Below are 23165 nucleotides of genomic sequence, written 5' to 3' on the forward strand. Positions count from 1 at the left end.
ACCGATGCTCTAAGATTCATATTAATTAATTAAAAGTAAGAAGTAGTAATTAACAGAATGAACTCGGTAAATCTCTTAACTCCATATAATTACAGCATTAAATTTTAGCTTTCCTGGAAATGTTGTCTCTGCGAGATCTTATTCACGATCGCGTCAGTGTTTTCCTGGACTTCCCTCCGAGTTTCTTAAATACTTATCCAATTAAAGCAAATCAAGTAAATCATGTAATCTCTCCTCAAAGACCTCTATTAGCACATCCGCCTCACGTTAATTTCCCTACATCTCGCCAGATATCACTTAATGCTGGAAACGAAAAATGCCCGGCCTTCCTTATTTATAGCCTCGACTAAATTGAAGCACTTTCCGTGATAAACCCGTTTAAAATGAACCGGATTTACGGTTGAAAGGTTGGTTTTATTCGGGCTTACGCCGTACGAAAGTATTATCAGTTTATGTTTCCGCGTTTTTCAAATCCATAAGCTCTTAACATACCGCAAGCGTGATTCCATACGGGGCACGTCACTCGAAATCGGCTGAAAGAACGATCCCGATTTGCATAACACGCGTACGTGACACGATATTGATGAGGTCGAAAGTTTTTCCCAGTTTTTCTCCTTCGGATCGAACAACTATCAAGATGCATTTGCTTGCAACGCGATCAATCATTTCTTGCAGCTGAACAAACAGAAATCTGCAAACATGTCGTGTGGAACTCCACCTCCAAAAAACCTCCCTATCGACGAATCAATCACTGACACTCCATTCGGACGCATTTTCTTCTAATTTCCGATGGTCTGGAGCTGTTTTTCGAACTGAGGGTCGCTAAATCAATTTAGGGGTCATGACTGGCGTTTTTAAAATGAAATTTAAACATAAATACAACGAAAAAGATGAACGTGCTTCGAATGGAGCTTTGCTTAAACCAATATTGGTAGCAACATTCTTAAAAATGGAATTTGTTAGTTTGTTAGGTGCTCAGATTCAGAAGTGAAATTTATTTGTCGAATTCGAAACGCTTATATATTTTGTTGCAAAACATGTCCCAACTGTTGAAAAACTTATTCCATCAACGTGGTGCACGCAAAGTGAAGCGTATATGTACTCAATTAGTACACAGTGCATCGTAGAAAGTAAAGCTACACTACTATTACACCAATTACAAAATCACTTTCATCTAGTGGTCATTTAACTCTCTGCTTTACAACTTTTATAATTTTAAGAGAAACGCTATCTTGTATGTAATTCCATTTTAACTTTGAATTAATTTCCATTGAACACTACCGAACTTTCACTTTTGGGGTAGTACAAATAGTAAAACATACCTTAAGGTTCGAAAAGACTTACTAACTCAATCTTCGTTGTAGCACTGTACCTGCTCGTTCGGATGGATTGCTGCACTAGCCATACTGCTATCTTCTTCGGAGGTTCAAAGTTCACTTTGAAACGTCAATCTAAATGACCGCGCACAACCAGGAAAACAACAACCCTATTGACAACGGCCGTGAAAACCTGCACTCGATTACTGTACCTGCTGATGAATACCAAAGTTTAACTAAGGCAGAAAAGAAAACCTAGAAAGTGTTTTCAAAACATCATGTCAATTTGAATGTTACAATCATCAGTTTTCTCTTAAAGTAGAAGAGAATTGATTCAACCCTTTAATAGGCATGAAACGATGGGAAAATGACCCTAATTACTCTCTTGACTGTTGAAATCTACCTTTGGTTTCTTTTCTGCTTTTAATTATGTATTCGGTCAATCGATTATTGCGTTAAAGGTAAGTTTTCCTTCAGTGGTGCTCGTACCTACAACTACAGAGTTATTATAAATGATTGTCCCATCGCAGTTGGCGCAGAAAACCATACAAATGTTGGATGCGTCGCCAGTAATGCCAGTATCGCCACCTTCCGGCGATACTAGTCAAACTCATGTTGTGAGGCTTGCGGCACATTCAACGACGCCACCAACGCCAACTGCGATGGGACAATCATTTATAATAACCCTGTATTAAAGGGCAAATGTTAAACGACACTTTCCTACTGTGGTTCGCTGTCAAAAACGTTTCGTGAACATCGGTCGCAGGAATATATTGCAGACGGGAAAGCTGCTAATAAAATATGAATATGCTACTGGCACATACCGGCTATTATCGGTTCGCTTAGCTAATGTGCGCCGACGGGAAATTCAACACATTAGGCGTCACCTTCCGGCGTCTCGCTCCTTTTCCTCCACATTATGAATGTCTTATGAGATTAGATAGGACCGGGATGCGCTAACAAGCTCCGCGAAAGAAGAAAATTCACAAACTTTCGTGTTTTTTTTTCCAGAGCGCAAATCAATCCGAACTGATGGCAGCGGTGGTGGTGCTTTTATTTTCAGCATTTTCACGTCTGGAAAGCTTTCAGTGCGGGCAAAAAGATGGTCGATTTCGGTTTGGTTCGTTTCTCCGGCGTTTTAACGATCGTCCTCTTTACTTTCACTCATTCTTAAGGGTTATAAAAACAAATTCAGGTTTGTTCCGGTAATGTCCTCTAAATTTTACGAGGATTCATAAATTTCCGCGAATTTACATACTAACTTTTTTTATGACGTGCTCAAATTCACTTTTATTTCGGTTACAGGTGTTTTGGAACAATGAAAACGCATAATTTCCAGATTAATCCGTGAACTTCGGCACAATATCAACACGCTCGTGAAAATCCATAAAAGCTCCTGAACTATATTACACCCCATGCGACCCACGAAAAATCAATTTTCGTCGCATTTGCATAACCAGTAAAGCACCATTAGCATAAGCGTTACAGTTGAATATGCCGCACGATTATAAACTTGACGAGAATAAAAACGAGCTTTCAATAAGTGAGCTTTATTGGTCGTTATTTTGAAATTTCAGCGGTGCTCTCATCGCATCTAACAAATCTCCTGCTGCAGACAAACAAAAAACATGTTCCAATAAGTAAGTTCCAAATAAGAAAAGATCATAGCAGCGTTTTCCGCAAGAGGACTCTTTTGTTGCAGGAAGAGAAAGCCCATCGAATGCAACTCGCAAGATTAATCACATCGTCAACAACAAAAGCAAATACTCACAAGACCATTCATGATCTCATTAGTCTGCTTCAATTTATAAAAACTATTTGGAGCACAATAGAAGTTAAAGAATTACGAAACTGTGTGAACATTGAAAACCACTTTTCTCGAGAGGTTAAATCCCTGGATCGAGAAGGTCGAAGGACTGGTCACTTCCTTTGGTTGCCCTGACCCACCTGTCGTGAAATTTAACATCTGACCACGCTACAAATTCCGGGGAATTCATTCTACCTCGTCAGACTATTAATTTTATTTTGGTAAAGCGCTCTTTCAATGTTCGCCCTCGTAATTCACAATAATGCCGAAGATATTAAGAGTTATGATGCGATAAATGTGTCTGCCCAAACAAAATCAGAAGATAGAACGGTGAAGATTATAAAACCGTCTAGACAGGGATAAGTTCCTCAGCAAGAATCAATCGCAAACAACAAATTATCGAAAAGAATCACAAACAAATTTTACGGCTTGCTAACAAGCAAGACAGACAGACAAAACAATTCGGAATTTTGAAAACAAAGTTTATCATTTAATTGCGTTTTTATGTATTTGACGTTCAGAAAATCTCCGTATTTATTCAAGCAAACAAATAATAATAGTTTAACTGCCAAAATTATAAAAACAAAAAATATGTACTTCTCAGTAAAATAATAACCTGACCTTATTTTCACTTATTTTTTTATTTTATTCTATTAAATAGAATATAATTTCGATAACTCGAATCCCAAGAGAAGGTATCAATTCTTGGAGCAATGGAGGTTTGCTTTTATCGAAGTTTTCGAGTTAAAGGTGAAATTAAATAAAATTTGACTTATACAGGGTGTCCCAGAGTTGCGAAAAAGCTCCATAACTTGTTTGTTATTAAAGATATCAACTTTTTCTTTTTTCTAGATGATAGCTACGCTTCTACTGCATATTCGTAAAATATTGCGGTATATATACAGAGTGTCCCAATATTATAAAAACACTAAAGTTAGGTTTTTTTAAATGGAAACTACCCAGTTTGATTTTATTTTTGAACTCTATGCTACATTATGAATCAAATTTATACAGGTCGTTTTTACTTATCTGCCATCGTTTTTAATGTGGCGCTTTTTTTACCAGAATTTCGAATTGCAGGGGTCCCTTCGAAAATTCGTACCTTCCAAATCGTTGCACATAAATTAAAATTATTGACGCTGTTTGATTTCTGAATGTTTGCTGCATCTGCTGAGTGTTTACTCAACAACCTGCTTAGTCGCATATGCCTACTGCGATTTTTTAAACATAACGAATTAAAAATGTCAAAAACTCATTTTTTTCAAATGGCACCCCGTATTTATTATTGCACTGGTCGAAAGCTTTTTTGACAAGCTTTTGAACAATATAAGGTTTGTATAGTCGAATCTGAAAATCTAGGGTGCTATCCTAAAATCGCTAAATTTGGTGCAATTTTTCCGTTAAAAAGACAATACAAAAATCTATGGGCCTAACAAAAGATAATCACACAATATGGTCACTCCATAAAGATGAATCAACCAACAAAACAGTGTTTAACAATTAAACATTTCATTATTTTAGTGATTTTAAGATAGCACCCTAGATAGTGCAGGGGTCCCTTCGAAAATTCGTACCATCCAAATCGATGCACATAAATTAAAATAATTGACACTGTTTGATTCCTGAATGTTTGCCGCATTTGTTAAGTGTTTACTCAATAACGTGCTTAGTCGCATATGCCTACTGCGATTTTTTAAATATAACAAACTAAAAATGTCAAAAACTAATTTTTTTCAAATGGCACCCTGCATTTATTATCGCACTGGTCGAAAGCTTTTTTGACAAGCTTTCCAACTGTATAGGATTTGTATAGCCGAATGTGAAAATCTAGGGTGCTATCTTAAAAACACTAAAAATCACTAAAATTATTAAATGTTTAATTGTTAAACACTGTTTTGTGGTTGATTCATCTTTATGGAGTGACCATATTGTGTGATTATCTTTTGTTAGGCCTACTAGATTTTTGTATTGTCTTTTTAACGGAAAAATTGCACCAAATTTAGCGATTTTAGGATAGTACCCTAGATTTTCAGATTCGACTATATTGTATTCTCAATTTGGTTGTAGGTCGTAAAATTTTATTGCATATTATGAGTGATTAAGGGGCACAATGGTTGGGTTTGAAAAGGTTGGGAAGCGGCGCGTGCCGTTTGCCGTACAATGCAAATATACAAAATGTACAATACAACCCTGCTTAAAATATTACCTGCTAGTGGTAAACTAGGATTTATAAACCCCACAAGATCTTTAACTTAAAGTACCATAAAATTTTACGACCTACAACCAAATTGAAAACACAATACAAACCTTATATTGTTCAAAAGCTTGTCAAAAAAGCTTTCGACTAGTGCATTAATAAATACGACGTGCCATTTGAAAAAAATGAATTTTTGACATTTTTAATTCGTTATGTTTAAAAAATCGCAGTAGGCATATGCGACTAAGCAGGTTGTTGAGTAAACACTCAGCAGATGCAGCAAACATTCAGAAATTAAACAGCATCAATCATTTTAATTTATGTGCAACGATTTGGAAGGTACGAATTTTCGAAGGGACCCCTGCATTTCGTAATTCTGGTAAAAAAAAGCGCCACTGATTAAAAACGATGGCAGATAAGTAAAAACGACCTGTATAAATTTGATTCATAATTTAGCATAGAGTTCAAAAATAAAATCAAACTGGGTAGTTTCCATTTAAAAAAAACCTAACTTTAGTGTTTTTATAATATTGGGACACTCTGTATATATACCGCAATAATATCCGAATATGCAGTAGAAGGGTGGCTATCATCTAGAAAAAAGAAAAAGTTGATATCTTTAATAACAAACAAGTTATGGAGCTTTTTCGCAACTCTGGGACACCCTGTAGAAGCTTTGTACAAATTAATAAACTGTTATAGTATATCCTCTTGTTAGATGGAAATCGTGGTAGGGAGTATTTAAATTTGATTGGCTAACAGCGAGGCGCGTTTACACGAGCAAAGTTTAGGGTTCATGATTTAAAATAAAAACTTCTAAATTATGACTGAAAAAAAAAAAGAAACTATAACGTAATGTTCTTAAAGCTTAATGGAATTTGTAGGTATCTACAGATTCAAAAATTTTGAGATATTTTTAATAAAATCGCATAAAATGAAAATTTAAGTGTTGTTGCCAGATTGTGTTCGTGTAAAGTAAGAAAAATTATATAATTGTTCACATCGAAATGGATAAAACTCTTCATGCGTTCACCAAACTTAGTAAGTATTATATTTTTTACCCATTATAAATAATATTATCCGCAGGATTTTGCAGGATATGAAACTGACAACAGTGCAGAGGGAATCATTTGAGCATTTGACACTTGACAACTGTCATTGGTATTCGTTTTTGAGATTGGCGTGGTTTTGTTATCTTTTGGTTCTCCTGTGTTCGTTTTATTTGTCTATTAAAAACCAGTTCTTGTCAGAACTAATCCTTGCTGTGTTTACAGTTTTCGTGGTAAGTTGTATCAATGAGAAAACAAAATGATATACTGTTGTATATATTTCAAGATTTCGAAGAACCAGTCTTGTGGACCTATTTCCTCGTATCATGGAGGCACCAGCTGCAAATTTTGCTACAGTAAATGCCAGAAGACGAAAATTACCAACAGGTATAATTAATTATAGTGATGAAAAGTGCATGTTATGATTAATTTTGTTCCATATAGGTCATTTGACTCTTCGAGAAAAAACTGTCATACATAATGTTCACCAAAACATTGTAAAGGACTTCCCAGATATTGGAGCAACTGAACAGAAAAAGAAGACAGCTTCATATACTGGTATTACTGTGATTTTGCTAAAAACAAAAATTCTTTGACATATAATTATTCACAGGTTTCTCTTTGTCTACAATTTATACTTTTCTGGGTGAAGTACACTCAACTGGGCATGTCAGCCCAGCAAAAAAAGCGAAGCATGAAGAAAGAATAATATTAGATAATCATGCAAACTATCTAATTAGGAAAACTGTGCATGATTTTTTTTTAAACAAATTCCGCCAACAATTGATGCTGTACATGAGGAGACTAAACTTAATTCTGAAATTCCTAAGATGGGCCGATCAAAATTGCATAAAGTGCTGAAAGAATTACAATTTAGGTAAGAGTTTTTGAGAGAAGGGTTGTATCTAACATGGATTGGAACAAGGTTCATGCTTGCATAGTCACAGTCAATGCTGGTGGAGAATAGAGATCCTTGCTAGCTTATATTTTATATTATATTATCAGCCACATCAATTACAACAATGTGATAATGCAAACTGTTGCAGGTTCAAAAGACGTGGCAGAAATGGTCTTCTTATTGATAGGCCTGAAATTACTGTTTGGAGGGCAAAGTTTTTGCGTGAAATTGAAAACTTCAGATCAGAAGAACGAAAAATATTTTATTTGGATGAAACGTGGATCAACGAAGGTCATACCAAAACAAAAATATGGGTTGATGAAAGTAAAAAAAGTGCAAGACAAGCCTTTATTGAAGGCTTTTCAACAGGATTGAAAGACCCATGTGGGAAAGGCAAACGCCTTATAATTTTACACATTGGTTCTGACGAGGGCTTTGTTGATGGTGGTTTGTTAATATTTGAAGGGAGCAAAGGTGGTGATTATCATCAAGAGATGAATGCGACAGTTTTTGAAACATGGTTTGCGAAAATTTTAAAAACCCTGCCAAATAATGCAGTAATTGTTCTTGACAATGCCTCATACCATAGTCGCAAAGTTGAAAAAATTTCAACAACGTCATGGAGAAAGGGTGATATTCAGAACTGGCTGGCGTCCAAGAACATTGCCTTTGAATCAGCAATGTTGAAAGCTGAACTCCTGATGTTGGTTAAACAACATAAACATACATTTGAAAGGTATGCTGTGGATGAACTTGCTGTACAAGAGGGAAAAACTGTTTTACGTTTGCCACCATACCATTGCGAGTTAAATCCCATCGAATTAATCTGGGCCCAGATAAAAAATGAAGTTGCTTCAAAAAATATAACTTTTAAGTTAAGAGATGTGAAGCCCCTATTTCAGGAAGCTGTGGAACATGTAACTGATGAAAACTGGAAAAAATGTATTGAACATTCAAAAAAAATTGAAAATGAAATGAGAAGAATTGGTGAAAATTTTGGCACAGTACCTGAACTGATTATTTCTTTACAGGATTCCTCCAGTGATACATCTACTGAGTCAGATAGTGACAAAGAAAATTTTGATTAAATTGGTCAACCATGGGCCACTTTTTTCAAAGACAATTATATTCTTATTATACTAACCCGGCGGCACGGCAATTTTGTCGGGGTACATACACTATTACGGATATTACTATCAAGTAATAGTGCAGTGCTTATCAACATAATTACCGGCGTCTCGCCTTCGCATTTTTATTATTATACATATTTTGTTTGTATTTGTTATTTTTTCTTGACCTCTCAACCTTTTGAATATGAATTTATAATAAAATTTTTATATAAACAGGCTTTAGTGAATTAATTCTTTTAGTCATTTAGAAGAAAAAATTACTACATAATGCAATTTTTTGAATTGAATAACATTCTGCGGTAATAATTTAATTGAGATTTATATTCGGCATTTTCAAATATTCCCGCCATTTTTCTCCTGCAATCCTGCTACCCGATTTATAATTTTTGCTGTGTAAACCTGGTTTCTTCCTGCTAAACAAATGTAGTATACATATTAATGACTTGACCTGAATACTTTTTTGGTCGTCGCTCGTCGCCCCATGTATCCCCTCGAATTACAGAGGTAACCTTCGACCAATATAGAGGGCAGGTGCATATATCAGGTGTTCATTTAAATTTTTCCTCAATGTTGGCGTTGACGAGTCGATTGTGAACGCACCACTCATCAGTCTGTAGAGTAAAAACACAAACAACCCAAAAAGTGCTGATCCGAGATCCGTAATCCGTGGTGCGTTCACAATCTACTCTTCAACGCCAACTTTGACGAGAAATTTAAATAAACACCCGATAGTAAAAACTTATAGAGGTTTTGGAGTTATAGAGGGTCGTGTTAGCGAGGTTATACCGAGTGGAACAAAAGTATCAAATAATCGCTGTAACTTTTTAATTTGAAAAATTATGAAAAAATGTTTAATATAAAAATTGTTTGGTTTATTATCATGCATGACGTTCAACAAAAATTGTCAACATTCTTGATATTGCGTTTTATTACTTAGTAAGTTAATTTTATCACCTTTGTTTTTTTTTTAATTTTATTCTTTTTCCCAATATTGGCAAAAATGTATTTATGAATACAGAAAGATACGCTTGTTTGAAAATCACACAAAAAATGTATGGGTGCTATTTAAAAAACCAAAGTTGGTTGCCATAGCAGCGAAACAAAAGAAGATAGGAAGAAACTAGAAAGACCAGATGATGCAGGATAATACACCAATCAACTTTTATATTAAACATTTTTTCATAAATTGTCAAATTAAAAAGTTACAGCCAATATTTGATACTTTTGTTCCACCCTGTATGTAGTGCAATTATGTATAAAAATTCATGACAAAAATAACCAATTCGGCTTTTTTGCAGATTACATATGTTTATTATGTGAGCACAAACAATATGACAATGGCTAAAATACGAACTAACGATAATTATCTAAATAAAATGCTAAAAAGATGTGGTTTAGTAAAATAAAATACGAACTATAGCGAGTATTCTTCATTTGTTTCCGAATGAGTTTATTACTTAATTTTCAAAAATTAACACTGATCTTTTTACAATTTCTATTCTCATAGCTAAGCCTATTACCTCACGGATCACAACGAGTCTTTTAATGGCATGTTAGACATGGTATATCTCAGAGTTCCAGTTTGGGACCTGGTCTGTTTATGATGTTGATGCACAATCGACACTTAACGCCAACTTTGAGGATAAATTTAAATGAACACCGATAGATCAATTATCGACTTATCCAAGTGCAAATCTTAGATCATCTTACAGTAAATATGTAGTGAACTATTACTGAATTATACTCTATAATTACCAACGACTTTTCGAAGCCTTCCTTGCACAAAAAGACCAAAAAGCTGCTGTTTTCTAAACTTAATATTCAATTAAGAAACGCTTGAGTTTTAAACTTTCTTCCAGATAAAAGTAAGGTGAAAGATGTGTTCACTTTTTTCTTTTTGGTCTCTGAAGGAAATCTCTGTACGTTCTGCAAGTATTAAACTTCCGTATGTACTCTGTTCGTAACATTGAAAAACAAACAAAATCAAAATAGTTATTACTTGATAAGATAATTATCCATAAAAATGTCTAAAATGTATTAGCTTGGTTATAGGAACAAAGCCAGAATATTTTTGGGTGTTTCAATAAGACTTTTTCATTCTCCCCCCTACGAAAGTGTAACTTTCTATTTTAATACGGCGATTGAAAGCGAAAGTAAAACATGCTAGGGGATCAGTTGCTAGCTATGAAAAACTCTCGTACCCTGAACGACAAAAAAAGAAAAATGTCAGAAACATCATTCGTTGCACACCATTTAATGAAATTTTCATAAGCTGATTGTACCTACCGGTCTTTAAAATTGTCCGGCAACACACTTCTGCACGCAATATATGCAGCTTCTTCAATGAAATGCATTTTAAACTAAATTACGAGCAAGTATTCAACGACAACGATATTTGATAAATGTTATAAAATAATGTTTTTGTATTGTTACTAAAGTAACGTTAACAACAAGCCAGCTTATACTAATTTTATTATAATCACTGAATCATTGTATTTTATTAAATGTCGATGGGAGAATGAAAAGTTTAATACATTACAAGCTGCGAAAGTTTACTTTTATGTGCGAGGTGTTTTTATATCGCCGAGCCGAAGCGTAAGCGTAGCCGAGGTTATTTAAAAACTCCAGTACGTGAAAAAGCTAAATAAATAACTATAAAAATATATAAACAACTAAATAAACAATTATTTCTTTAAATGGCAATGTTAATAATAAAGATTTGTAAATTATGTAATTATGAATTAAGAATTCAAAATCATCAGTGTCATGTATAATAGGAACTACCAGTGTTGTGGCTTTGCATTATTAAAAAGGTTATTTTCTTAGGGAAATGAAACTGGTAAAATCAACAAAAACATACATCTATATCTGACTACGCATATAAAAACAATGCCAAATTGTTAAAATATGTAAAAACGTCCTACATAAACAATAATCAAGAAACTCTACTCTTGCTATTGGAGCTACAATAAAAAAAAACAAGAATCCCCGACATATTATAACTCGACAAACAATGTCGCAACTATTCACCCCACAAGAAGGTTTACCAAAATATTTGTCAGACCGATCGCAGTACATTTTTATGGCAGACTGATAAATTTTGGAACTAATATTTATATTTCGAAAATTAAAACTAAAAGTTTTTAAAAAGTATTAAGGTTTTATGCCGAATTAATGTTTTGGAACTTTATCGTAACGTTGAAAAGAGATTGCTGTACTACCTTTCATCCTGCATTTTCCCCACGATGTTATTTTGGGATTTCGCAAATAATTTCCAAGGAAATACCTAAACACATTAAACGGAGATACAGTTGTCGCATTTCCAATTTCTGCGCGTCTCCTCTAGATAAATTAGTTTGTTACTTTCAGGAAATTACTACCGCATTCATCTTTAGTAATACGGAAAAGAAACACGGTTTTAATAGGGTTTTACGATGTTGTAAGCGTCCCACAATTCATCCGAAATTACAATTAAAAAGCTCGGATATTATTTTAAACGTACCGATAACAATAATGGAAAGTTGAGATTAGGTTTCACAAGAGCCACGCAAGCAATTCATCGGACGCTTAGGAAAACAGCCGCGAAGATTAATTTGCATGAATTATACCGGCGAATAATACGCCGGCATCATAAGCTCCGGAATTGTCTGGAAATAGTGTTGGAATCCGGCTGCTGAAAAACCTTGATCAATAACACTTGAGGTTTAATTAACGAAAGGCCCGATTTAGACGAGAATTTAAATTTTTATTAGGCGCGACCCCACGATCCGACGCGAAATGGGTTTTAATGACTGCGGGATAAAATTGCAGGACAAACACCGTTCCGAACTCCCGCCCTTAACCCCATGAGACCATCCATAAGTCTCTTTGATAAACGACACTCAATTGAATATCTTCTTTTAGTCAAAGGCGGATTAAGTCTGGGGCTCGGCTACTCAATTTTGTTCCTTCGCCCAAGAAAATGGAAATAATGAAGTCCGAGCTCCCGGCAATTTACAACGGACCGGAAAAACACAAACTTGCTTACTTTATGCAAAAATTGCTGACATTCTTTCGCTAAATAAAAAGACTTCCCATTGGGTTTATTAAGATTTCTTTTGACTTATAGACCTAATATCAGCGGTAGACGTGGCCACGCCGAACTTGATGCAGATTTATAGAGGCCCCGGATTAGGGCAGATTTTAAGAGGAAACGGAAGTCCCTGTTCCCTCGTAGACAACAAAATTTTACTGCCATCTGCCTACTTGCACTTTACTTTTGCAATTTGTCCGCCTAGTAATTTATTTTATAAGCCCCGGAACAATAGAACTTCGAAGGATGGGCCATAAAAATTGTAATTCGCACTGCTACATTTCAGACGAATAAACAAAAGGGGATAACGAATGGATAATATTTTGAAAGTAGTAGAAAGTGGTGTACTTTCTTTAATGTTTTTTCGTTCCTGTTGCGCACCCTCCGCTCGAGGCGCCACGTATAAATAATGTTTATCGGGCCTAAGTGGAGGAGTGTGGAACCGAATAAGAAAGAAACACAAGAATTTCGACAGCAGACGCGTCCTTGAAACTGGAACGAAACGTTTTCAAATAAAATAAGAAAAACGTCAACGACTCCGGAGGGGCATTCGGATTCCCCACAGGAATGATCGACGTCGTAACGTTCCCTTCGAACTCTTGTTCCAAGAGAAGCTGTTTTCCGAACAGTTCAGGAGGCTAATCTCGAGATCTTGCAAAAAATTAATTTATCGCTGACATTTCTGCCCGACTGCGATCATCTATTCATCGCACGACTAAAGCAAACAACTGATCGAGATTGGTTCATTTTCGGAAAATGGCTGAATTGTGGAAGAATCACAGCTCTCAGGACAAGGAATCGATAACAATTGCTCCTGATAAACGAATTGTCTCGATGATCAGGAACGTGATGCAAGGCTTCCTCTTCGGCGCTGATACAACGTCGCACCGCCTATTATATCGAGAGGACTCTATTGTTAAGAAGCAAACACACCGTTTAAAGCCCATATAGAATCGGTAAACATAAAACACGAACGTCGGTTTAATCCGAGTTGAATGCCAGTTTAAGATCCGACCAAGTTTGGAAAAGCTTCGGACCCACTTTACCAGGTTTGATTGTTTTACTAAGAGACTCGAAATCCAACTCTCAACGTTTAAAGCTAATGAAGTGAGCCCTGCAGTGTTGGCCTCCATCGAATTGTTCTCTCCTCGCCTTCGGGCTCACCTCCGCAGACCGAATAATAAAGTTGAGGGAAGATCCGAATCAATATGGCCGAATTTTAATTCGGGAACCGCGAGACGCGTCTCCGGGGTTAGAACGAATTCTGAACAGACGCAAGCTCCCTATCAAAGTTCCCAACCACGTATATGAATTCATTTAAATTTTAATAAAACGTATTAAGCTCGCGCTTAGATGTTGTTTCTTTGACTAAAATGAATCATGCTGTTGCTAATGTGGATAAAATGGAATGAGGCAAGGGAGAGGAATAAAGCAGGCTCCACATAACCAAGTTGTTTGCATCTTAATGCTCCATCGTGTTATAACAGCGAGATGTGATTGTCGGGGTTTAAACGAAGAAAGGGAAATTTTAATTGTAAAAGTTGCCCGCAATTTCCGGCATTTGTTTAACCCACTTTCGGAAATTTTTATAATAAAGTGCAACGAATCCGAAACGAAATACACTGTTCTCTGTATAAATTCCAGCTCCGGAAAGAAGAACATCGAATTAATTAAAATTGGGGCGCAAATGCAAATAATTTGATTGGTTAAATAAAAATGTAAAATCAGATGTTTACTTAACGAACTGTTTTTCACGAGCTGCACGCGAGTGCGGCAATCCCATGAGTGAAACAAAGACCCTTTATGCACCAGTACCATACAATACTTTTCGTACGACTGGCTGCAATTAGAAAAACAATCAACAATATCAAAACACAAATCTAAAATTTGACGTTTTTAAAGCCAAATTTGCGAAATAACTTCAATTGTTTTAAATGCACTTTTATGATTCGGCTATTTCAGTGCATGTATATATTTGCATAATACCAGAATGAAATAATGACACAATACGGCACTTTCATAAGTGCTTTTTGCTTTTTTTGGCTATATACAGGCTTCTTATAAATGATTGTAGTCGAAGCAGGCCATGCCCATGTTATGAAATTTTTGCCGCTTTCATGTGAACTGTCAATTTTTGTCGCTGTCACTGTCATTTTTTTAGGTGAAAAGTGCGGCGATGAGAATTTTCTTTACTTTTTTAAAATTAACGATTGCATCCAAAAACATTAAGTTGTTTTGCATCCAATTTAACTCCTGTGTGTGAACGGTGTGTTCTTACTTATTCACGTCATTTTGATGTTTTTTATATGGAGCGGCAACCATAAATTTTACATTCAGTTTTTACGCCTACTTGGACTATAATCATTTATAATAACCCTGTAGTCCGCACTAAAAATAGTAAAATATGGTTCAGTTTCTTCAAAAATAGTAGAAAAAAATTATATAAATAAATTACTCCAGGAACTATTCTTTAGGAAAATTAATCATTAAGCAAAGCCAATACTATTGTTATAAAATACCGATGTAGGTAAAAAGTAAACCGACAAACGCCTGCTAAAGAATTTAACTTTTTGCAAGTGAGAGAGAAAAAAGTTCAAGAGTTTCCAGAAGGCGTTTTTCAACATTCAAAACATTAGTAGATACTGTGGTAAAAAAGGTGGAATTGGTGAAAAGTATTGTACTTATTCAATATTAATTAGTTGAAAGGTCAGTACAGTCAGTCACGTACACAGAGAAAAGCATCTAAGTACGTCAAATTGTCAAAAAGATAGAACAAAATGTGGAAAAATTCAAACAAAAACTCGAGAGAAAATTCTTATGATTGATAACGAAACTTGCGTGATTATTGATCCTGCAGGACAATATGGACGCAAATAGTCGTAGTAATCAATTGACGAATGTAAAAATGTCACACAATTCTTTCTGAAGGATAAAATGAATGCCTGCTTCCCTTCATACTTATTTGAACATTTTGAAAAATGTACTTAACATATTTAACCCTAACAAATGCTGAATTTATAAAAGAAAAATGGAAAATGAGCTTCGAACAAGAAGAATCGACAAATTTTGGGCGTTGTGGAGCACCAACATTCTTGTCATTATAAAACTTCCAAAAGTCTCCACTCTTTCAACCTTGCGTAAGTAATTACAAAAGATGATGTATTATTTATAACAAAAATTCACAACTTGTGATTAGATTATTACCTAACATATCGCTCATGCACTTGTAGTCCAGTCTCCTAAGATATGAGTCTCACAGAAAAAGTTGAAGTTACCTTTTTTAAACTAGATTAAATTCGCTACAGTTTGAGGCCCAAGCGAAATTTGTGCATGCCGCAGTTTCCGGGATAGGGCTCTTCAAAAATTGGGTATTTTTTCCAAGAAGTGAAATTTTTTTGTGTACGTCTCTTATTTTATTAAATATCGTCAAAAATACTCGCCCCATGAGAAAAGTCATGGGCAATGAACTTGAAGTGTATTTATTTAGCGTTAAATTGAGGTCTGACGGGCAGCTGCAGGACCAATGCTTCTCTCAAAAGTGGCATATAACCGAAAACCTCGAAAGATGGAATTTGGGAAAAATAAATGAAAACAAGTTTTCAGCGCATCAAACATCACGTATAGGGCCTAAACCGATCGAATAAGTTATTTTATCGTAATTTAGTATGTGTGCTTAACAACTTGAAGAGAGTCTGTGAAGTTGGTGGAGAAATACTGCCCTCAGCGCCAGACTTGTTCTGGTTCTGATTGTATGGAAAATCATCGAACACCCCAAGTATGCTCGTTTGGAACGGGTTCATGGAGCAGGTGACAAGTGGTCTTGATTTTGATCGACCAAGAATTATTTTCCTCTCATTCATTGGCGCGCTTTAATTTGAGCTCCGGCGGGTACATGTCCTGGCATATACAAGTATGTTTATCATGAACCCCATTTTTACGGTCCACTGTGCTAGCTCACTGCTGGAGATTCCACGCACATGTGCCAATCCACCGTAGCTTTTCATAAACCACGTCAGCAATCAAATCTGACCATAGGCCGGGCCAAAATTTATCGGATCGGCGGATTGTAGAATTTTGTTCTATGAATATCTTAAACTCAGTTGGATCCATCCGCTGTTCTAGAGCCATCATATCTTGCAAATATAAGTGGGCCCTCTTTGTGAATAAATAGTGACCAACTGAATGAAAACAAGGTAGCATTTTATCGATAGTATACAGGTGAAGGTTCTTAATCACCCTGACGCTCTGCCTGGATGAATAGTTTTACGGGAGTAGTCGTGTGAAAACATTGGTCCCACAGCTTTGATTACCTTCTAAATTATACAATGCAGTTTTGAATTTGGCTTTTAGGCTTTGGTAAGTCCTATTTTTCTTTACAAACAAGATGAGAGACCTCTCACTCTCACGTAGCTTATTCTCAGTTTCGGCTCTTTCTTTCCCAGTCAAGTCTACCTCATCCAAAATAGTGCCAGCCAATATCAGATTAGTCAAAATGTGTGCTCGTACAGCTCGTGAATAGGCATGACCATTCAGCATCTTGTCCAGGCCTGTGATCTGTATCAATAGTCATAAATAGCGCCTTCAAGCAACTCCCTGCCATTGTTGCACCGATACAACCCATGAATGACATGAGGAGATGCAACTCTCCAAGCCTCACAATCACGCAGCTTAACTCAGAATGTTGGCCACCCTCAACAATATCTCTGGCCTTAAAGAACAGTGGTTGATCAAAAGTAACGAAGCAGGTTTTTTGAAAATGACCTTTACTTCTCTCACTGGCTTCAAAAGGTGATATGAACATTGTATCGTAATCAGTAGGTGTGGTGCGGAGGCATAAAACTCAAGACCACTTGTCACCTGCTTAATGAACCCGTTACAAAGGAGCATACTCGGGGTAGTTGATGATTTTCCATACAATCAGAAGAAGTCTGACGCTGAGGGCAGTATTTCTCCACCGACTTCACAGACTCCCTTCAAGTTGTTAACCACACATACTAAATTACGTTAAAATAACTTATTTGATCGGTTTAGGCCCTATACGTGATGTTTGATGCGCTGAAAACTTGTTTTCATTTATTTTTCCCAAATTCTCTTTTTCAAGGTTTTCGGTTATATGCCACTTTTTAGAGAAGCATTGCACCTGCAGCTGCCCATCAGATCTCAGTTTAAAGCTAAATAAATACGCTTCAAGTTCATTGCCCCTGACTTTTCTCATGGGGCGAGTATTTTTGACGATATTTAATAAAAAAAGAGAAATAAACAAAACATTTTCACTTCTTGGAAAAAATACCCAATTTTTGAAGAGTTGTATCTCGGAAACTGCTGGACGCACAAAGTGTGCTTAGGCCTCACACTAAAGTGAATTTAATCTAGTTTAGAAAAGATAACTTCAACTTTTTCTGTTAGACTCATATCTTAAGAGATATTGAGCAAAAACTGAAAATAGTGCGAAAATTTTGCTGTTCTTCGGCTACCACGCAGCGCGCACAAGTCTTTCGAAGTTGCAAATTTGGTTTTTTACTCTTGGCTGAGGTCCAAAAAACATATTAAAAAATCAGAACTACATGACCTTTTGCAAGGTCGAATGTTTATATTGACTGGACTATTGGTACAACTTTAAAAAAATTAAATTTTTGAAACAACTTCGTTTCCGTTCTTATGGAAGCTTGGTATGGAATGGTGACTTCTGCAATTCAATGTTGAAGTAACAAATGTATCAGTGTTGCTGCTAGCAAAAAGAGTAGCTTGCTATGTTGGGACTTGTAGTATCTTCAGAATTGTATTTTTTAAGTGATGTCGTTATTGTAACCCATGAGCAAAATTTGAAATAGTCCTCCAATAAAAATTATTTCAAAAATACAATCTCCAGTTAGAAGAACTAGTTTAAAATATTTAGTAAACAGCTTCTGCTTTTTGTTTAAGAAGAAGCGAGACTCCTGATGCTCCTGTTTATTGAAAAATTCTTAATATTACAAGAGTGGGGTATTAAGCTTTAACATATAAACCATACTCAATGATATTTAACAAAAATAGTATCATATTATGTTATTACGAGCAAAAATGAAGTTTTATGTGCTGAGGCTAGTACCAGCCATAGTACATAAAATAATTTTGCTCCACATAACATATACTATTTTTACTCCAAACGTTCATTATAATTTTTGTAAGAAAAGTTAAGAAACTAGGAATTATTTTAAAGTAGAAGATTGGGTAGACTGATAAATTAATTCGCTCGTTTTGGAAAGTGTTACTATGACTCTAGTATAAACAACGTCGTGAACAATACTTCCACAATACTTCCACAAGACTTCCCATTTTTTCGGAAAATTTTGATTTTATGACGAAAAGTTTGTTGCTTGGCCTAAAGCAACAAACTTTGAATCTAATAAAATCAAAATTTTCCGAAAAAAAATGGGAAGTCGAGTTATATTTGGCTAGACAAATTCCCGAATGAACAATTCAAACAAACATTCGGAACAACATCACAAAACGGATTAAAGGTTAGTTTATATTCATCGTGGCACTTTTCTTGCAACAATTTACCTGTTGTATTCCAAATTGTTTTCACACTGTAGTCAATATCACTGCTGGAGTCGTTTCTAAAACGATTTTTTAAATCGATTTCGGAAAACGTCAAAATAATTTTCTGACATTTTATTCATTAAGTTGTGTTACCAACAAAAACAAAAGCCTTGTCAACGTTGTTTTTCACCGGAAGGGAGATTTTTGTCGGCGGAAGACGCATTTTCTGACCATGACTAGATTTTTTCGCGATATTCGGCACACTATTGGTCAATATCAACGGTTTTCATAACATGAGGGAATTTGTCAACAATAATTATTCGTCTGTCAACATGTTTGGATGGATTTGGTAAGTACGTTGTACAATTATGTACAAGTTTAAACCTTATTTAATCACTTCAGCTTTCAATATGGCAGATTCAGAAACGAATTTGTTAAAATTTGAGTTATGAATTTCAAATGATTTAGCTGGTTTACTTTAACTGCCGCTCGTCAGTGGAAATAATAACTTTATCTGCCGCTCGTCAGCTCGTCAGATGCGATGACAGTGCAGGGACACTTTGGCATTATCATTCCAGCAGTAGTTACTGGAAACGGTTTTTCTAGATCTCCCAATAATGCTATTCACTTAACACTATGTACCGACACGTTTCTCTTCCTTTAAAAAAATCAATTCTTACCCATATTACTTTCGTTATTAAGGTTAACACGAGATTTATCTACCACCAATTGTCTCTGTATCCCACAAACTAGCAAAATCTTCTGAAAATCTGTAGAACAATGTGATGTGTAATGTGCAATCCCCACAAAACACTAACGAGTACGAGAATAATAATAATTTGTATTCCGCTCACTATCATAACTTCTAGACACTAGAGAATTATTTTTTACTATTTAGAGAAGTCATTTAGCGGAGTACTCTAGGTGCTGGGATTTAGATGGCGTGCAGCGTATAACAATGAAGAACGAGAAAAAAAAAGACATCCCGTCAGCTCGATTTATCAATTTTATCTTATTCTCGTTACACAATGCACAAAACTGATCAAATATCTTGCCCCCTCATTGTATTCGATATTTCCCAACCGTCCGTTATCCTCTTCTCGAACATCTGAGTAAGGATCTGGGTCAGACAAGAAGTAAATTGCAACCATAATGTCAGCCGTGACCTACACTTTATTTTAAGGTGCAGTGAAGCGACTTGTTCGTGATGTGCCATTCCTTTATTCGACCTTACAAATAAAACATTTGTTATTATGTTGCTCCATAAAACTCTAACCCTCACACCTACCCCGTCTCGAAATAAATCCCTCCCATGCATTATACAGTTATGCTGCTGGATAAACAGAAGCCCTCCAAGGGTCCCTTCCACATACAAACATTTAAGAAAAAATAAAACCGCCCTGTGCCCTTTTTGTCTACAATTTATATTCACAGGTGGGGTAAAGCGGAGGTCGCCGACTTGTAGACATTCACCATGTAGACATGTAAAGTCTTTTTTAAAACGGCCGCCGAGGGAGTTCAAGAAATTTCCAGTCTCTGCTGACATAGTTTATGTTGCAATCTCTCGTACGTTTTCAAGATGAATTGGACAGACACAACAGTTGCAAGAAATGCATATTAAAAATACTTCCAGAGACCATCACAAAGCATGTCTTATTACCTATTAAAAACGAATGATTTAGAGTTATATTTTAATTTCGCCATAACTCTTCCTGGTAATGTGGTTACGCGATAAGCGTAAAATACAACGTACCAGGGCCATAAACTTGCTCAAAATCTATAAAAACGTCTACCAACACAAATAATTATGCGCTTTTTTCTACCCTAACACCGAAATTTATTTATTTAGTGTTAGAAAAGTAATCTATCAAAATTGAAAAGTTTCATCTGTGGAGTGCAGCAAAGCAGCTGAAATACTCTTTTCAGATCAGCTTTCGGCGAACTCAGACCTGGCGAGTACGGAGTACGAGTGGATGTGGTTCAATTATCAGATTACAGATGTATTTTGGTCTAAAAAAGAGAAAAATTGAACGCCTATCCTACAATCAGATCCAAACGACGCAATAATCAATTTATCTTGCTCGAAACGACTATTACTGTCACGAATCATTTGTTCTTCTCGTCGAAAAAATCAAAACAACTTGGTCTTAATTTAGACAAAAGCTTCTCTCCCCCGGAGTAAATTTTATTAATGACCATGCCGATAATCCATCCTGACGGTTTTAAATTCATCGATACCGACACCTACCCGGGTCTGAATCTTATCTGTATGCGATGGACAGCCTTCGTTGGGGTCAACCCCTCCCTGGCATTAACAAGAGCTAGGATCCTGAATGTCAACAACATCCCGAACCCGTCTTCCCGGTACACAACCCCGGTGCAAGCGTGTGTGTATAAATAACTCGTCCAGTCAACACCCCGAATGCGTTTAATAAAAAAAAATAATTTAATGGGGCCAAATTCCCGAGTGAAACTATTCGAGTCGGGAGAAGCGAAAAGCGTCCAGTCTTAGTCGGAAGAACGAGGAGGGTTGTTGTATCGATCTTAGGCGTAGGAGCTATGAAGCATAGTATACGCAGTGTAATACGCGACATGGCGTAGTAACCGAAAGGGGCCGTGACTTCCCCGTCTGGTCCTTCACCCGGCCTGAAGGGGTTTTCAGACATTGGCGCCCGCTGAGGTAGACGAAGGAGCGCTGGTCCCCCACGAACTGCGAGTGGGAGACAAAGCGTGCCTTTATATTGGGTGTCCCGGATATCAAATTTTAGAAGTTTTCAAAGCACATTAATATCCACCTTTATTCTCTTTGATTATCAAATATTCACCGGAGAATGAAACCTGGAAGCGCTGTCCCTTTTCAGCAATTTAATATGATTTGCATCAGAGAAAATCTTTTCTACCTTTAATGACAAATAATAACATTTTTAAATTTCTTTAGAATCGACCATGATACTATTTTAGACCCACACGAAGTAAAGAAGTGTAAAAATTACAACGTTACAGATAATTGTCTCCTGTAATAGTATATTAGGATATAAGGTTAGTAAGTGCATTATAACAGAATCGAGAAAGAGTAGAAGGTCTTTTTGTGCCTCGCCCAGTTGCCGACCTCAACTGCGTTTCGCTCTTCAATTTCTGGGCTAGCCACAAAAAGACTCACTTCTGCTCTTAATGATATACATAATATACTATTTTTATTCTTACAAAATCTCGAACTACCAAACAATAGTAAGAAGATTTTTTTCTGAAAGAAGATGGATTTCAAAAATTAAATTAAGCAACAGAAAGTGATAAGAATACTTAAAAACACCGTCCACATTCTTCTAGGAGCTATGAAAAACAGTTGGTTAGATTATTTCAACAAAAATGGTATTTGTTCTTACACCCTTTTATGTCAAGTATTTTGCATTTCTTTACAAAAAAAAAATACTCACCCAATATCACTTTAAATAAAGACAGAAGAAAATTAAAAACAACACTATCGGCAATTAGTGTTAGAGCAAAATTTTGTTGATGATGAAGAAAGAAGTGAAAGCTCAAAAAAAAAGATTCTAAAAATATCTTACATTGGAAACACTACATGTCAATAGTTATTTGTACTGAGTGAAAAATTGTCGTCGAGGCCGCTTGCGGCCGAGGCAGCACAATCTCAAGGACGTTAAAGGATTTCGCGGGCAAGGTGTACACAACATTTCGTAAGAGAATTGTAGTGAAAGCGATGTTTCATTTTCGTGTAGGTACTCCTCCAGAGTTAAAAAGTACGTATTATAAATTGTGCGGTTTCAAATTTCATACTCGAAAAATTTAAACGCCAGTCTTACATGGAAACTCTGATTTGTATCAAATATTAAAATGACGTTTACTTTAATAGTACGCGAAGTATTCGTTTTGCGTACGGTTCCACAAAAAATATTTAACAACTGAAACATTTGTATCACAGTAACAACGGTAGGCACACTACAATTACAGCGACATATCCCATTGATTTCTTTTGCAATGACTTCTTACTTATGTAAGCTAATTCGAAACACCATACAATTCCAACAACAAAAGCAATTATTCTTTAATGTGACTGGGGACACTAAACAACGAAATATGTACATATTTAAACCTAAATTTAATACAGCATTTACAGAATCCTTAGAAACTTTTCGCAAACTCTCTACCCTTGGAA

At 35.9% G+C, this 23165-nt stretch overlaps 2 protein-coding genes across 3 annotated transcripts in view; one reads left to right on the plus strand and one right to left on the minus strand.

Annotated features, from left to right (window-relative positions):
* The window catches only part of LOC138130162 (uncharacterized), a 306106-nt gene that overhangs the window by 202353 nt on the left and 80588 nt on the right, over positions 1–23165 (minus strand). The window lies entirely within an intron of this gene.
* On the plus strand, positions 6386–8614 carry LOC138132016 (uncharacterized). Of its 2 annotated transcripts, XM_069049331.1 has the most exons (5): positions 6386–6602; positions 6656–6756; positions 6814–6927; positions 6983–7246; positions 7416–8614. In XM_069049331.1, the coding sequence occupies exons 4-5, from the start codon at positions 7200–7202 to the stop codon at positions 8353–8355; spliced, it is 987 nt and encodes a 328-aa protein (XP_068905432.1). In that variant the 5' UTR covers positions 6386–6602; positions 6656–6756; positions 6814–6927; positions 6983–7199; the 3' UTR covers positions 8356–8614. The 2 variants fall into 2 exon arrangements, with proteins under 2 accessions (XP_068905432.1, XP_068905433.1); XM_069049332.1 differs by having other exon boundaries at positions 6386–6756.

This window comes from Tenebrio molitor, chromosome 5 (genome assembly GCF_963966145.1).
Source record: "Tenebrio molitor chromosome 5, icTenMoli1.1, whole genome shotgun sequence".
NCBI lineage: Eukaryota > Metazoa > Arthropoda > Insecta > Coleoptera > Tenebrionidae > Tenebrio > Tenebrio molitor.

What these genes read in the sequence shown, in the direction of transcription:
- LOC138132016 (XM_069049332.1), top strand. Translation starts at nt 7,200, where the DNA reads ATGGGCCGATCAAAATTGCATAAAGTGCTGAAAGAATTACAATTTAG. An exon ending in CTGAAAGAATTACAATTTAG is followed by an intron (nt 7,247 to 7,415) that starts GTAAGAGTTTTT and finishes AAACTGTTGCAG; the next exon opens with GTTCAAAAGACGTGGCAGAA.